The sequence below is a fragment of the Falco naumanni genome, chromosome 4 (assembly GCF_017639655.2).
Source record: "Falco naumanni isolate bFalNau1 chromosome 4, bFalNau1.pat, whole genome shotgun sequence".
Lineage (NCBI taxonomy): Eukaryota > Metazoa > Chordata > Aves > Falconiformes > Falconidae > Falco > Falco naumanni.
Window position 1 is genome coordinate 58,049,649 of NC_054057.1, and position 17,773 is coordinate 58,067,421.

Sequence of the window (17,773 nt, forward strand, 5' to 3'; positions counted from 1 at the left end):
AAGCCACAGGAGGGAAAAGAGCAAGAAATGATCAGGAAGGGAACTAGTCTATGAACATTTTCTCCCACAGAAGCATGGAAAGAGGGAAAGTACTTAGGCTAAATACTAAAAATCAAGCTGCACATAACTTTTTCATTTACAAGACAGATACGTTGGCTCTGACATTTTCTTCTGTTGAGTTTTAATTTGCTCAGAGACTCTGGTGGCACTGCTGTTGGTAATTGTGTCTGTTACTCTACGCTGCCTGCCTTGGATGCAGTACAGCATGTATCACCTGTTCTTTATATTTGGTATTTAACCAATTCCCTTCTCTCACCTGCTGTTCTTTGAGATCAGATCTCAAGAGTTTTGTTTGTTGTCTCACAGCTGGCAGCCAGCATGCACGGCACTCCAGTTCCTCACAAATGCTTTCTGCATGTCTCATAATGTTTGCCCCATCTACCCGTCAAGGTTCATGTAGGGCATTCTTTGACAGCACTAATATGTAGCCATTCCTCACCTGTGTTCTGTCATGCCATCTTCCCATCTAACCTCACAACACTTTGTCCTTAATTATCTAGAAGCTGGTGGCTGCTTCTCACCTCTGCACACCTGCCATGTTACACTGCCAGCGCTTACTCCTGCATAATGGCATTTCTACATTTTAAATCACTTAACTAAAGTCTTCTGCAGGAACTCCCACCTCACTCATTCCTACAGCAACTCTTAACTCAAGTTCTTCTCCAGACACAAGGTCTCTGACCCTGTGCTCACTGTCACCTCAACCAGTAACCTCTCTTTCCATAGTCAAGGTACTTGGTTGACACTCTGCTCTTCCTCTATCCTTTTTTCCCCCTCATACTTCCATTCTTCCTGCAACATTTTGTAATTGCAGAGGAGAAATAAATTAGCAGTGGAAGCCAGTCACTCCCAGTGAGATGAAAAAAAATCTTTTAACTCTGAGCACTGTTACGTGCATTTCCCAAAAGTGTCATTCAGATGTGGCAGGGCTCCTGCATCAGACATTTACCTCATTACTTGGATGAAGCTCCAGGCTCGTTGGAGGGACATCCAAACCAAGTCACTGGTGCTCTCTTCTGACAGTTGAACAGGTTTATTCCTCTTACCCCAAGGTAAGAGGAGAATGTGGATACCAAAGTCAGAGTTCAAGTTTCCAGCAAGCAGTATGCAAGACCCAGATATTTGAACCTTCCAGCACTCAAACTGCTTAACTTCATCTCAAGAAAGCTATTTTTATCTGGTTCTTCTACCTTGAGCTCATAGCTTTTTTGAATGAGCCATCAATGAGTCATCCACGTTTCAGGATTAAATCAAAGCAATTAGCCCTGCCTTTTCCAGCTGATTTTCATTAAGGTAACATGGCAACTAGACAAAGGTCAGTGCCCTGTGAGTTTCACTCGATTCCCCTAAAGACAAGTGAAGGATGAACTAAAACAAGTAAAATGGTGCACAAAAATTACACATTAATAAGTATATGAAATCAAAACAAGACCAAGACTACTCTCACTCTGTTGCACATCATGTAATACAAAATCTTCATATTCTCCTTATAGCTCAAGTGTACTAGAAATGAAAAAACACCACCACTAAATGTGATGTCACAGGTGTCCATGAAGAACAAAAGCCTGATGATAGAGACCACTGAAGGATTCATTTGAAATCTGCATGGCTATTCATGGTACTTTCTGTGCCTAGTCAGGTTACTGTGGGGAATGGGAAAATGGGACTGGGGTTTTGATAGAGAGCCTAGAAGAGGTAACACACTGAAGGCAAACAGGAGGCTTACAGTTACCTAACCAGTTGAAAAAGTGATGAAAAAATAACAACACAGATTCTCTCAAGGCCCTGTAACTGGAACAAGTGTGGTGAGGTGTTCCACCTCTCCTTGTCCATGTGCTGATGTAATCATAGTAATGCAGTCATCGATCCACAGCTGAGATCTAACAGAGAATCAGTAAAATAGGGATCTCTAGGAAATGCTTTACACCCATGTGCTGAAAAATCCAACTATTATTTATCATACTTCTAGTTACAGGAGAGCATTTTACATACTCCCAAGACATTATAAACTGAAACACACTACTATGATGCCTGTGCTCTTCCAACACACTTGTGCCTCTCGTTCAGCTCAGAGACCCTTTTATTTCCCTCAGCATCCACTGAAGGAATAAAACAAAGTGCTTGTGTGTGAATAAAACTGCTATTATTGTTGCCGGAATTTATTTTACAGGAGAAATGTGCAGTGAATATAAGATAAATGAAGGGGTTAAGAACAGGTTAGGATGAAAAACACAGGGCCAGGCTGAGAATGGGTTTGTCGGTTGATAAGGATGACTTAACTACAAGATAAGACCTCTGTGGTGATCTTTTATCTCTCCCCTGAGAAAGAATAAGAACAGAAGCAAAACTCAGTATTCATACTACTACAGCCTCCCTCCCTGGGACTGGGAAATGCAATGCACCATCATAGCTGCATCCCTGTCCTTTTTGGGACTTAGGCTTTGAAACAGAAAGCAGATCCAAATAGAACTTTGTCCTCTCATTTCTCAAACAAAACAAACCAAAAGCCGTCTTATCTTAGTGCTATAAAGATTTGTTAGTCAGCTTTGGCACAGTGCTGCCAGCCGACAGGTGGAAATGTCCATTTTTAGAGACGCCTAACAAAAGGGAGACATTTGTTAAATATTGGCACAGTAATGGGACAAGTGAGTGAGTTTATACATGAGGTTTATGGGAAGTGGGAAATTCAGAAGATCAGATTAGATGGCTAAAATGAACCAAAAATGCATTTATGGGATCCTGGGTTTCTTTAGTACAAAGTATTGGCAAGGAAGAATGAAAGAAGTTCACTCTACAGAGGTCTTGTGAGCTGGTGGCACCGGTAGCTGGCTCAACACAGCCCCACACCACTCAGAGGACAAGTATACAACTGTGCAAATCCCTGCAGCTTCCCACCCAAGATGTCACTATCCACATCCTGAGGCAAGGAGCTCTCAGAACATAAGCCCTTGAAGAAAAGGCCTTCTTACATCAGAGGTCTCTCTCCAACACCTCCCCCCCCCCCCCCCAGCTCCTGGGACAGAAGAAACTCTTACCCAGCATCCTACCCAGCAGCAACCTGCCAGGTGCTTTCTCTATGAAGGCCTAACACTCTCTCTGAAATGCCCCCTGCTTCGCATCAGCCCATCATTCCCTGCCTTTTACTCTATTGTCCTGGAAATAATAGGGTGTCCCCAGTTTATGATACCTAGAAAACCATTTCCAGCAACCAAACATCTACTGTTTGCACTGGTTTCCAAGCAGAGCTCAGAGGATTCAGTTGGTCAAGTGTATTAAGATCAGCACAGAAACTAAGATTCTTGAAAATACCCTCTGCTTCCGAAGTCTGCATTAGCTACTCTAGATGAAAAACAGCAATCTCTGTAGCAAACAAACAAACAAACATGGCAAGCCTGGAGATTCTGCAAGTAGTAATGACTACTCAACATGTACTTTGAAATACACAAATGCTAATGTTTCAGGGATTACTGGCATAATTCAGCAATAATTAAGCTAAAATTCTTAGCATAAAAGAATCACTAGGAATTCACATCTAAGTTTAGTTAAAAAGGTGAAGATGCACTAGCAAAGTAATTTCCTAACTTCCTTCTCTGTCTCATTTCAATAACACATTTTCTGTTTTCCAAATCTCCATTGGCTCCCTGGCTGACTCAAGATGGTAAGGAACTGCATTAATTCTTGTGTCACCGTATGGTCGGTGCTTTCCAACCTCCAGGGGTTTTGGATAATTCAACTGCATTGGGAAGGTGTCTTTCTTCTTCTGTTTTCCTAGGGAAAACTCTTCATGAGGTCTGGAGGATTTTTTTCTGTTGTTTTTGTTTTTAAAAACTGAGTTTCTGTTCCTATCATTTGCTTCAATGTATTGCTTCTCACTGCACAAGTCTCATACAGAGCAGCATCTGGCCCTCTGTTATTCCCAGAATTTCAAAGAAGCCAGCATAAAGCAATCTGAGTTTTACTGATTTTATGAATTTGTCTGTCCCAAGACCTACCAATTACAGACACTATGAATAACATCTGAGGGGAATGAAACTGCACTGAAAAAGGAAAATTTCTACTAAAAATCTATTCCACTCCAATTTCCATGGGAAACCATATTTTTCATTGGCTTCTCAAGCTAATAAGAATGGCTATTCTAATCAGGATGTTAAGTTATAAGCAATATTGGGGTCCAAAACTGAGTAACAGATTCCCTTTCACTGGATGGCAGACCATGAGCAAAGACTTGTGTGACTTTCGGAGCCTGAGAACTTTACTTGGACGAGAACACATCATTGTTTTTCCAAGCCATAGAAATTGCAAAGATTCATCATTACATGAACTGCAAAGATGGTTCCATGTCACTGAAGAACAGAGAGGAAAATACAAAGAATCTAAATCCAGTCAACAGACTCACTGACCTGCAGAACACCCTTCCCATGAGCAACACGCAAGTTCAGCAGTCACTGCTGAGAAGGGTATCGTCCCACTGTTAATATACCTATTTGTTAGTTTTGTTAAATGGGAGCACCTTGAGCATCTGCCAAGTACCTGAGGGTCAACAGGGAGAATCTAATAGGGGACAGCACTGAGGCAGGAGAGATGAGGTCGACGCAATAGGAAGCAGTACAGCAATGATCATGGTGTGTACAGCAAGGAGGAATCCCTGCATCATTCGAATGCAGTTTCTTGTTGACTGCTTAAGCTTCTTTGATAGACTCGCTTCACACCTGAATGGCTACATTACGTTTTGCATAGCTCCACGTCTTCTAACATAACACATACCTGCCTGGGAACAAAGCTTAGCACTTCACTTTCTTTAGCCTTCCAGAGCAGCGCTGGTGAAACCACCAACAACCACCTACCTTCAGCCAGTGACCTGCTCTCATCAAATGCTCCACAAAGGCAGTGACAGCAGGGTTCCTTCCAGAACATCCTCCACCTCCTCTTCCTCTATGTCCTTGTCCCCAGTTCATTTCACTGAGTCTCTTTTACCACCCAGCAGGATGAGGAAGCTGCAGAGGCAGCACTGTCGGTACTTAGAGCAGGACAAAGGCCAGGACCACTACTGACATCAGTTTTCCTTTACCCCATCCATTATTTCCACACCCAAGTGACCCAGTGCAGATGCTTGTGGACACTTTACCTGCACTTTAAGTGACACCCTGTGGCTGAGAGGAGGAATTACGGGTGACCCTTCCTTCAGTGACACTCTCCCTAAGGTTTTCTGACAATAAACACAGAGGCTGAAAGCCAGTGAGTCGCTGGCAGTCTCAGGTGTTCAGCGACCGGAGAGAACAGCCTGCTTCCACCTTCCTTGACCTCGTCCTCCCACAGCTTGGCTGGATGGAAAATGGGCCATAAGGCAGAACAAAACAAGAAATTCCACATCCACAAGAGTGTCCACACTAGGTGTAGCTGGGTGGGATTTCCTCTCATTTTGACATTGTGAGATGAGGATTTCCTGCTTTGTCTCCCTTCGTAATGTATGTAATTCTTTTCCGTTCCCATATGTTCCTGAGCTATTCACTCTTCCACTCCTCCCCTGGCCCCTGAAGCACACGATTTTGCAAGCATCGTCTAATTCCTAACTTGTGAGAAGAAACTGAACCTCAGTCCATCTGTTTGCCAGCTGGTAGTTGCTGTCAGCTTAGACAACAGCTCGCTACCTCATGCAAGTTGGAGAGGTGGATGGGGCAGCTTCCTTAGAGAGAGGGTCACAGAAGCTTCCAAGAATAATGTGGGCAATGCTGTGTTTGCTGACCCTCCTGAAAGCAACAAGGTTAAGAGCCCTTTCAGAGACTTGTCACTGCTCTCCCTCTGTGACAAGCCACTTTCTCCAGCAATCCTGGGGATTTACCTGAAGGGTAAAGCAAAAGACTGGGCCTCTTGCTGCTGCTGTCAGGTCTGATTGACTCCGGCAGAGGATCAGATGGGCTTGGTGCAGAAAGGCAGCAGCTATTCCTGGCTCTGGGAAATGTGTAAACTCTGCTTCAAAAGTCAAGCCTAAACTTAAGAGACTCCCAATCAGATAAAATAAGATCATAGCAAAGCCACTTCATAACTTACTAGTGGAGAACAGAAATACTAATCAGTGTTTAACTGCTGGAGAAAAGGTCCCTGAACATGACTGAAGTAACATTAACAATCTTCTTATTTTACTACATGTAATTAACTTGTATTCTGTGCTCAATGAAGAAATCACATGTTTCACAGGATAATAGTAGCAGGAGCAAGAAAAGACACGTTCTTTTCATTCCTCATTTTAAATATTGTTTTCATCAATCTTCTTCCAAATGCAAAATCAGAGCCATCTCTTACTCCAAATTATGCTTCACAATGGAAAGAAAAAAAGAAGGAAAACTTGAGGGGGAAAAAAGTAAAGCTTCTCCCATCTGTGCACGCACTCAAACCAAGTGCCTCCCACTGCTGTATTTGTGGAAGAAGTCAGCCTAAACCAACGACAGGGAATGAATAAAGATGGTTGAAATCTTAATCTGGATACAGTGCTATTGGAGTCAGGCTGACCTAATCAACTGCAGATTTGGTCTCCTCAGAGAGAAGCTTTACAAGCTTAAAAATTATTTTTTATTTCCTCCCCCAGAATTCCAGTTCTGGCCTTCTTCCTCTGCCATGTTTGTTTAGTTCCTTATCTCTCTCCTTTCTTTAACTTCCATGTATTCCTGACTCCTTAGCTGAAAATACAATGTTGGTCACCCCAGGATGGCTAAAACATGAATTCTGTGAGATTGCAAACTTTTTTTTTTTTTGTTACAGCCTTTTCCTAGCGAGTTCATACTTAAAGTTGGCTACAAAACATTTCTTCTTACCCCAGATTTCCTTCTGTCATTAAACAGTGCAGCAAGAGGTATGAGGTGGGAGTAGTTTTAGGGCTTCACAGTACTTTTCTGAGTCTGAAAATGCTCATGCATTGCCTACCGAAAACAGAAGGTTGTATATTTGATCTTTGAAACTCTTATTTCAGAAATGTCTTTTAAATATCTAGAGACCTTCAATCTAAATGGCAGCACATCAGCACTGCTTAGCACCTGCTGCCTTTCAGGCTGGGATACTTTCTCTCACCTTGCCCTTTTCCCCAGCCCACATCACAGCTGCATCTCCTCCCTGCATCCAGCTGTGCCTCCACTCATGCTTACAAGGCTGTGTTGATGGGTATTTTATTTCTGTCTCTCCAATAAAGACGAAAGGCCACAGGGCATAAAGGATCTCTGTCACTTACAAAGGGATTTAGCTTTCAAAAATGCACCCTTTAGAATAACCAGAATAACCACTGACAAAGTAAATCCTGTGAATGTGATCAACAAGTACTCAAGACACTAAAATACACAAGCAAAAATGTTAATTGATCCTCTAGGCTAGCCACTTACACAAGTGCACATTCTCATAATTATCAGGACAGGTCTTACCCATATAGTATGAACACGACTCTGTGGCCAATGATTTCCAAGCAAGGCTCATGTTTTATATGCAAGCTGAATCCACCACTCCAGAAGAACTTTGAACAATAACTAATCAGAAAGAAAAGCAGCAGAGGTTAGATTTTGATGAAAGAATGGCTGTTTAACCTATGAAAATTAGCTTTTTAAAAAAATAAATCATCTCTTTAACCCCTTTCAAAAAAAGGGGGATGCAAAACAGAAGAGCAATTAATTCACTTCTTCACCCTTCCTTCAGCACACAAAAGATTATTTGCCTCTGCTCAAGATGAGACCACAAAGAACTGCAGGAATTTTTCTTTCACTGCCGAGTAAGCCATGTCAATAGGTACAAGTGTGATACTTGTGCCAATGGCTCTTTCTTCCATGTCCATCCGTGTGAACAACAGCCCAGCTGCTAAGTCACCAACCCTTTCCAAATCATTCTCAACAAGGCAGCTGCTTATAGGGGCCATCAAGGAACAGACGGTGTTCACACCCTCAGAACAAGGAGTAGGCAAGGAGGGACCAAATCCCCACCAGTGTAAGACTAGCAGTGCCTATCTGCCCATTTTCAGCAGCATACTCCCTGGAGAAGACAAAGCTGCTTTTTGCAATTCTCAAAACAGTCATATGAAGTGCCTATCTTAGTCAAAGAACTTCCCTGTACTGAGAGAGAAAGAGAGGGGGGTTTGCAGAGAGAGACTTGGAGCTATAGAGACCTTTTATTCCTGTCAATCACAAAAGCAGTTTGAGCTCAGTCCCCAGGGGTGGGTCCAGCTCAGCTCAACAGACACCCAGGGATGAATTCAGGGGCTTAAACACAGGCATCAGATCATTCACCTTAGAGTATCTGCAACAGCTACGTAGCCTTGAGGACAAACCACAAACCTACACAAGACCTGGGTCCTCTGAAACAGGAACTAGACACCAGACAAAATACCCCTGGACATACCAAATGGCACTAACATATCTGCATGGTCTACTGAACTGATCTACACATTTAGGATGAGCTGAGTAACTCTCTAGGCTTCATCCCCTGTATCAATTAGAGCTCCATTAGCTTGTATTACAGCTTAGATACTTAAATTAGCTGTTGATACCTACTTGGAAATACCTAGATTTGTGTGTCTTAATCTGAAAGACGGAAGCCTTTAAAAGCTTCCACCTCCTGCCTGCAACCAGCACAAACCAAGCAGAGCAGCGACCGATGGACAGGTCTCACCATGGAATACCCCTCTGCTGCACCAGCTGTGTAGACAAACTCAAATCAGACAGCTAAGGCTCCAAGAGTCAACACTTACTGTCCATCAGATGAACATATAATTCTGGATATCCCCATTGCACAGCGCAGTTTGTAGGCAAAGGAAAGAGCTAAAGTAGATATACTTTAGCCTGTAACATGCTGTAAGCATTCGCATGTACAACCATTTTTTTACAAGCAGGAAAAGAAGACTCATTACTTCCCATTTGCTGAATTAATCAAGCTTCAGGATATCCTAATAAGTGACTTACTCTGTTTTTTAAACAAGGATAAAAGCTTCACACTGTCAAAGCATAAACACATCTAGAGGGCAGCAATGATATTGTCATTTTTAGCTAAATATAGAACCTGAGCAGAGACAAGTGCACAGCCACACACTGCACCAACACATACATTCCGCTCCCACCCCCACGCCACCACCCCACACACCCCCACCACTTAAGAATAATACATATAGCTTTGCTGCAAAATTGCAAAGCTATAAGTGTATGGCATCATTTTGAGATCCTTGGTCAAAAACCATTTTGCTTATATTCACAAACCATACGGCAAGGTAACCAGATCTTGATTTGTCAGTGTGACTTTATTTCCCAAATAAAAAGGGAGGGAAAAAAAATCACCAAAATAACCAAGTGTTACAGATGAAAAATACTCACAGACTGACAAACTTCGTTTTACAAATCCAGCTGAAACTTATCTGAGTCACTCAGCAGTTCCCAAGAGACACACAGGAACACACGCACAAAATCACCATGGGAATTTTTTGCAGCTAGAATGGAAATATTTTATGCAAACAGTTTATTCTATAGCAGCAAACAGGAGGGGGAATTTTTATGTAGTAGTTCCTGAGTTTTTTGACTCAAATACTCTTTCATTAAATTTTGCTGGCATATTGCAGGGTTTGATAGCATTCCCCATCTGAGCACTCAGGGATTCTGAGTTAGAACGAACATCAAAAAATGATCGTTGACAAGATGGATACCAAGCCAGGCAGTTCCATCCAAAGCATTTGATGAGCTGATCTGTGGAGCAATCTATATATCGCATTTTGTCTTGAATTCCATACACTACATGCACAGAGACTATAATAAGGCGCAGAAATAGCCCCATGACTACCAGAACTTGGGCAGTCTGGTTTGCCATGGATCAGTGTCTTGACTGAGTCTGGTTGAAGTTTTTCATACAGTTCGGGCACTTCCCAACCTGGATTTTCTAGTATCTGCAATGTAAAAGTTTTCATTTCTGGGAAATGCTACTGGGTTCATTCCCTCCAGCTGATGAATTACTTTTATGAAACTGGTAGGAACTTGGAATCTTTGAGAGCTTCATTTCTAAAAACAAAACACAAAAAAAACCCCAACTGAAATCGATGCAAAATTTCTATACACATTAGAATGGGAAATATAGCCGCAGCCATACAAAACCAAACTAACGATATGCTATAGTTCCTAAAACATGGCAGCTTGCAAGCACAGGAAGCATGACAGTATAATAAATAGCTGAGTTACGACCTAGAACTGGATAAGCCCTTATGGAAGAAGGACATTGCACAGTACTTTTTCTAAACTTGTCTGTTTTCACTCTCGCAACCAATTCAGTGCAATGTTACACGCCATCATTTCTCACTTTGCCTCATCAAAATGCAAAACAAAACAGGACAAAACTACACGACATGTCCTAGGCAGAAATCTTACGTTGATCTAAATCATCTCCTGATCAAAACTTCACTTTGCAGCTGTATTATTCACTTCTGAAATTTGCAAGATCTATTTCCCATTTTTTATCAGTTGTCTGTACTTATTTTATTATCTGCATGAGGTATACAGCTTAGGTTTTAAGCACATTGAGTCTTATTACAAATGGTCCTCCGGTCAGCCCACAAATGAACTTGGTGAAATGCAAGTAAAAGTAGTCAGACCGCAGCAGTATTTGGCCTTCCCCAACTTTGAACATGTTCTGTGTGTACTAATTTCCACAACTTTCAAATCACAAAAGAGATTGCACCTCGGTATTTACATCTTACCCTGCTGTCCTACCGTTTTCCCAAGCCTTGATCACCAACTACTATCTCCCAAGAAGCTACTGATTTTACAAGTTGACTCAAATCTTGGTATATTCTTTCCAGTCCTTTTCTGCACCACAACTTGGAAGAGCTACACACATGGAGGCATATAAGATCAACTGAAAGCCACCTACAGTGGCTTCAGTGTACTTTGGTTCTCTATTGCAAGCTACATATGCTACCACATCTGGGTACCAGTATGCACTACCAATCAGTCCTGCAGACATATGTTTTCTTAATGTGTCTACTCACACTTTACGTTGAAAGGAGAAAAATGTTCATTTCCCTAGACTATGACAAAATAATGCTTCAGCATTCCAGTAATCTATTTTCATCAGTCTTTAGTTAGCATGCCATTGTTTTAAGAGCAATGAATGTAAGAAAATTTATTAGCACTGTAATACAAGCAGTAGCCACCATTGAGAAGGAGAGAAGCAGGGAAGAACTTTAAATCAGGTCATTGATGAACTAGTGAAAGCACAAACAGAGTTTATAAAAATAAAATGGGGCATTCAAGGTTTTATTTCTTCTATATACAGGAAACACATTTAAATTCTCTCAAATGTGTTTACGATATAAATATGGAATCATTCATAATGCAATTCTTTCTTTCTTTTTATTTCTTTCCTTCCCTCTATCCTTTTAGAGAAACAAAAATGAGGCAATGGAAATACTGACATCCCTCACCGAAAAAAGGAAACAGGGGAAAAAGAAGCCATACTGCTTTGAGGTATCTTTTCCATGGCTGTTCCTTAAGGGTCCATTCTGATACACTTGCTCTTGTCTGAGCTGTCCTTAATTCCCAGAAATTTTCTTCTAACCTCAAATGAGACTGTAAAGGTAGTGGACTACCTGCAATAATCAAAGACAGCACAACCCAGCCCTCTGCATGTTCCTGCCTATTTCATTGCAGAGAGCACAGGTCAGAGAATATAGGGTTTGAGGATGATCTTGCAGTTGTCTGAGGTAACCTACTTACTCTGTTCAAAGTTAAGGATGACAGAAGCTGGTCCCTAAGAACAAATCTGGAAGAGGGCTTTGTTTTGCATAGCAAACCCACAGAACTTTTGTCTAGTTATCTGACCCTTGACACCTAGAGCTGGCGAAAGAATAAACTCACTTTCAACAAGTTAAAAAATAAGGCCTAAGATGACAGGGTCATTCTTTTCCAGGACTTACTGAGAATGCTAGTCCCACAAAATTAGCACTACCTGAAAATTAGATTACTAACACCTGAGCAACAATTCAGAGTGAAACGCGGAATTAAATGTCACCATGGTCAAAAGCACACTGAGCAGTCTGGAAAAAATGAGTGACAAACAAGTGGGTACACATATTTGGAACTAATAACTTAAAACTTCTTAACGAAAGGTCCGAACAATATTAACAGATAAGGAAAAGGAAATGAGTGCCTGGGTCCGACAGCCTGAGTAATAAATTTTTAGTGAGTCATCATGATTGTTTACTTCTAAGACTAAAGCATCAGTTTCAAGAGATTTCTAAGGAGCCCCCATGCTCCCTCGTTTTGAATATTATTTGCCTCATAATATCCTCTGCTGTTTCCCTTGCAGTAATGATGCAGCCACTCCAGCCTCATAAGCCAACCGCTGAAGTTACTAAACAGATTCCAGACCACAGCCTTCTGTTTGCTAGATACAACTTCCAACCCAGTTTGTCCCCCTGTTCACACAGATAGCTTCTGAAAGGGAGTGTCCTTTCAAAATACAGTTCTTAGGCATTAAGACTAAATACTTCACAAGCCAAAGGTTCTTTAATTCTCCTGGCTGAAGCACTGCTACAAATATACTCAGCTATACATATCTACACATGAACAAACACACAAAGCATGGTATACCAGGCTTAGATGGCAGAGGAAATTTTTGCCCTGATCTACCTAATACACTTAAGTAAAGAGGAATCGGTGTCCAAAAGTCTGTGCTTTTGAGAAATCTGCATCATTCCAGACAGGAATTTTGAATACAGGCTGGAATGTGGAGGAAATGTTGATTCCCAGGGAAACACTTTTTTACTTTTTTTTAAATGGAAAATATATTCTGGGTCTCCCCAGGCGCCTTCTCAACACCAGATCCGTGGGAGAGGGAAAGGAGTTTGTACTTACTTGTGGTGTTGTATTTGATCCCATTGAAGAACTCCGGGCAGGGTCTCTCTACTAGTTCCCCTGCAGAGGTTCTGGGCCAGCAGGTCCCGATCTGATCAGTGGTGGCATTGCAGTACGGACCTTTTGCATTAAAAAAGGAGACAGAAAGGGAAAAAGAAGCAGCTGAGAAAGCACAAAAGTGACACACTTTGCATCACAAAGTAAACGGAATCTTAGCACTTATAAAGCTTTTGCCAGCCTTGTGCTAAGTAATGTTTCCTACCATCAAAGCCCAGGAAAGGGATAGAGGAACTCTCTAAAAAAGCCTCTTGTAAACGATCCAGGAGGCTGCAGTTGACATCAAATTCTTCTAAGATGAACTGAGATATGGTCACATCCATTATTCCCCCCGGGACTGCTGGACTGGATCAGGCTCCTTCCCCCTTTTCTGGTTTTGGGGTGTTTTTTTTGTCCCCTCTCCTTTCTTCCTTTCTGGAAACCAACGCACATCAAGCTGCGGACACCCTGCAATCTCGTGTGTGTGTGTGTGTGTGTGTGTGAGCCTCTCCTCCGCCCAGCCTGCTGACAACTTGGCTGAGAGTCTGCGTCTGGCTGCGCGGTTCAATCCTGCGAGCTCCTCTCCGCTGTAAGACAGCCGCTGAGGGACCAATGGGATCGCGCTGAGCGCGGGGGAAGGGGCTCGCCTCTCCCAGCCAGCTCCCCCGGGCTAGCGGCGCTCCGTGCCGCCTCACGCTGCCAGGCTGGTGCGCTGCTCTCTCTCCATCCCTCTTCTCACTCTCTGCCTCTCTCTCTCTCTCACACGCGCACACGCTCACCGACACACACCGAGACGGGTTTATTGTTGGCTTCGGGGATGAGCACTTTTGCGAAAATAGTCACTGCAAATTAGAGCCAGGGAGAAAAAGAAAAGCCGCCAGATGAATGTAACTCCTCCAGCTTTTTGTGAAGCAAAGCCATTCCTGCCTTTACTGGGTGGAAGTGAGGATGAGCACAGATGCTTGGACAGGGAGAGAAAAGAAGGGACCCAGTTCAGTAGCTGCAGTACTGGATCCTAGGCATGCCTTGAGAAAGAAGAGAAATAATAAAAGCTGGGATGAGGGAGGTGGTCTGATAGAAGGGAGGCATCAGAACAAAGGAATATGGAGTCATGATCCCCAGGAGAGGCAAAGTGGGGAGAGTGAGAGAAGGGTTGGGAGCCTAGCCTGGGAGAAGCAAGGCACAGAGGCAACACATCTTTCAGCCACTCATGCAGATGGGATGGGGTGGACAGTAGAGTAGAGCAAGGCACAGAGAGCAGAGGAGAGCTTTTGAGCCAAGGATGGACCATTCAGGGGACAAGGAATAAAAGAAAAGCCACTCTCTCATCTTCCAATGGTAGGAGGGAGCAAGCATTTCAGAAAGGATGAGCACCCACACTGATCCAGGAAGCAAGAGGAAGAGGCTCTAAGCAAGGAGACCAGGATGTGGGGAGAGGGAAGAGTAAAGGGCTTGACAAGCTGAGGTCATTATGGAACAGGATAAGAAGGCTCTGGGGAAGGGGAAAGACGAGAAGAAGTTTGGAGGGACCTGCCCAGATGGTTGGTCAACTTCTGGGAAATCAAAGCTCATTACAATGGGAACTGGGTGAAGTTCTGCACTCTGTGACATGCTGGAGAGCAGCCCTTCTGACTTGCTACATCAGGATATAAGGAAATCTTCACAAAAAAGCATCAAAAACTTGTTAAGGAGGATCACCTAGGATCAAGGACTCAGAAAGATCATAGGAAGCAAATAGAAAATTGACTTGTCAGGGAGAAAAGCAAGATAAGTGTATATGCTAGTAGTAGAGATGAATGCAGAAACAGAAGGTAAGGACAGTAAAGAAGTTTTGACAGAAAGAAAGGGATCCAGAAATGAACTGCTATTTACAGTCTCTGTTCACAGGTTTAGATTGGACACGATGCTTACACCAAGTTCAAAGCAGTGGTATAGGACTTCCTATGGCATCTATCTCCCATCCTGCAATGACCTGGATTTTCCCTTTACTCATATTTAAGAATGAAGGGCTTTATTCTTTACTCTCCAAGGACCAAAATAATTGTGTTATCCAAAGAAAGGAAAAAGAAAAAAAAATCACTGGTTAAAACAGCAAATAATTTAACAACATGTACTGATGAAAGAACTAGATGCTCTTTTGCCATCTGGGAATCTGGAGATTTTTTAACATTTCAGATTGCAAGGGAGAGAGGGGAGGACTGCTGTTGTGGTTTTGGGATGAATGTTTTTGTTTTAAATATGTACCACTCCACAAAAATAACAAGTGTCCTAACAGCAGCATGATATTCTGAGGCAAGAAACTCTGTTTCTCTCTCTGGAACCATGATCTCCTTTCCAAGTGAATGTTCCCAAAATTGCAACCCTTCTTGAGAAATCTGCATTTCAACAAATTGACCATTGTAAACACCACCATATCTCTTTTTCTCATGCATCTCTAATGCCAAAATACAGAAGAGAAAATTTCTTTAGCATTATTCACACAACATGACCACAACATCACGCTGGTTGTCTTTAAACAAGGCTTTGAGGAGAAAACCTAATTACTTGAACTTTCAAGTGAGGGGGATACAGGGTCCTCTAAATCTCTAAGCAATTCACAGACATCTAACCCTCAAAGTATCTTCAGCTCTACAGTTTAAGTTTCTTCACCTTTTCCTGACAGTGCAGTTGAGTTCAGAAAACTTATTTTTGTTCTTCAAGTACAGCCTTTCAGTGCTGTCTATGAGATCTTCTCAGAAGACAGCATTTGTAAGTGCAGAACAGCATCACTGAGCCCCGTGGCCATTTCAATCAAGGAAGAACCGATCGGTGACTAGGGCACTTGTCCAGGATGCCTAGAAGATATTTTTTTTCTGTTTCTGCTGCCTCTCTGAAGGGTAAAAATCATACAGCCTGGCCAAAAGTCTTTATTTCTCACCTACTGTCTGCCATGTGTTTTCTCACATTATTTCTGCAACACCTACCAAACTGGAATCAAAAACTTTGCTGGAGGCTTTGGGCACTAGAGTTTCCTGAATTTTCAGAGGTATGAATCACTTAATAAGGTAAAAAACAAAACAAAACAAAACAAAAACAGTTTCAAAAAATTAATTACTTTCAAATTCAGTAAACATTTCACATTCCTAAATGCTGCCCTGTATTGTCCAGCATAAACACTTGAAGATTTTTCAAATGGTTCAAATATTACAGAGTCAAGCACTAAGCTGGATTTCATTTCAAAACTCTTCTTTATTGTGGTTAACACCCAAAACAACAGCCCAGAATTAAACTAAATATTTTTTCAGGATTAAAAGAATGATTTTTTCATTTACGTGAGAAAAGCTAGAACATCTTCAATTTAAACTGATACATCCCTCCATCTTTTTAGTTCAGCTAACTTCAGAAAATCAGAAGCAGTACATACCGCACAGAAAATGCTATTATATCCCATATATTTAACAACCGGGAAAAAAACCAAACCACTCCAAAAAATCAGAGGTGACGAACAAATTTGTCTAGGAATAAGTCTGAATGAAGAAAAGAATGATTTGTTGTTCTTCAGTCCACAAAGTAGCACCATTCTTTAATAATCCCTTCCCAATTCTCCTGTAGATTCTTGATGAAAAACTACTTTTGCAAGTCTCTCTGGTACAATTAACTACTTAGTGAAAGTTTGCTTCTGGCTGGATCCAGTCACATCCTGACCATGTCACTTTGATTCATTTGATGTGACAACATTGCTCTGTATAAAAGAAGCAAATGCAAGTAAATGAAAGATTGACAGAAATATTGTAGCTGCTGACGCAGTACCCCTCCATGATGCATTTGATACAAATGGCTACCAGATCTTGCAAGCCTATCAGTAGCAGAGGTTTGCCTTAAAAATCACTGAGCAACCCAAGAAAGCTAGCAATTGCATTTGGCAGGCAGAAAAAACTTTGTCAACTTAAAAGTAGGCTTGTTCCTATGTGTTGGTATTCACTGATTTGTGTGGGGACATATGCAAGACATATGCACAACCAATCTGTATAAGAACATCTGAATATGCAAGGTTATGGAAGTGCACAAGACAGAAATAAACATGAAAACACATACACAGCTCAGTAAACCTCTTTTACTGAAGATATATTGGAAAGTGACCTACAGGTCTTCTAGTAAAGGGATGAGCCCTGCTCATAAATAAGATAGAGTATTCCCTGGTAATGGAAATCTTGCACCACTGTTACACAGCTGGTTTCTCAATCCCCAACCCAACCCACGGTTGGCAGAATTAGCCAGAGGATAGCTTTTACTTTGCCCCACTAACAGTGACTAACAAGGATGACATTGTGGTGTTTAACCAGCAACACCAAAGCTCAGCTCTGTGCAGACTCAGGGAGTCAACATACGTGTTTGTGTGGGGTGGCAGTACCTTCAGAACCAGCTGACTGCCCCTTGGTCACGTCTGCTAGAAGTACCTCTTCTGCTCAGACACTCAACCTCCAAAAAACCAAGAGACCACTATATATTTCAATACCCAAGATGGTTATTGGGGGTGGTGGTGGTGGGAAGTAAAAGGAAAAAAAGAAAACCAAGCACCAGTTGTCTCCTCATTTCCATTCCTCAGAGAAGGAAAAGCCCACTCTATCTCATCTAGCCTTCTATTCCCACTACAGTGACAGACAGTCTTATCACCCAGGCTCCCTATCCATCGATGTGAAGAGCTCATGCTTTCCAGGAACAACAGTCACTCATCTCTTCTGGTATAGAACACAATGTTTAGGACAAGAAATGCACATCATTAATCAAACCACCTGGTTACACCAATACCCTTCTTACTTCAGTTCCATTGGCTTCCA

General features: G+C 42.1%; 1 protein-coding gene across 2 annotated transcripts in view; it reads right to left on the minus strand.

Moving 5' to 3' along the window:
• CRHR2 (corticotropin releasing hormone receptor 2) overlaps window positions 1-17,773 on the minus strand; it is a 160,255-nt gene that overhangs the window by 98,139 nt on the left and 44,343 nt on the right. Inside the window, exons 1-2 of one of the 2 annotated variants that reach the window (XM_040593090.1) lie at window positions 13,183-13,504; window positions 12,921-13,040 (exon numbers count right to left, since the gene is read on the minus strand). In XM_040593090.1, the coding sequence (XP_040449024.1) occupies window positions 12,921-13,040; window positions 13,183-13,300 (238 nt within the window). In that variant the 5' untranslated portion in view covers window positions 13,301-13,504. Of the gene's footprint in view, window positions 1-12,920; window positions 13,041-13,182; window positions 13,505-17,773 lie in introns of those variants that run through there. The other variant, XM_040593089.1, reaches the window with a different exon arrangement.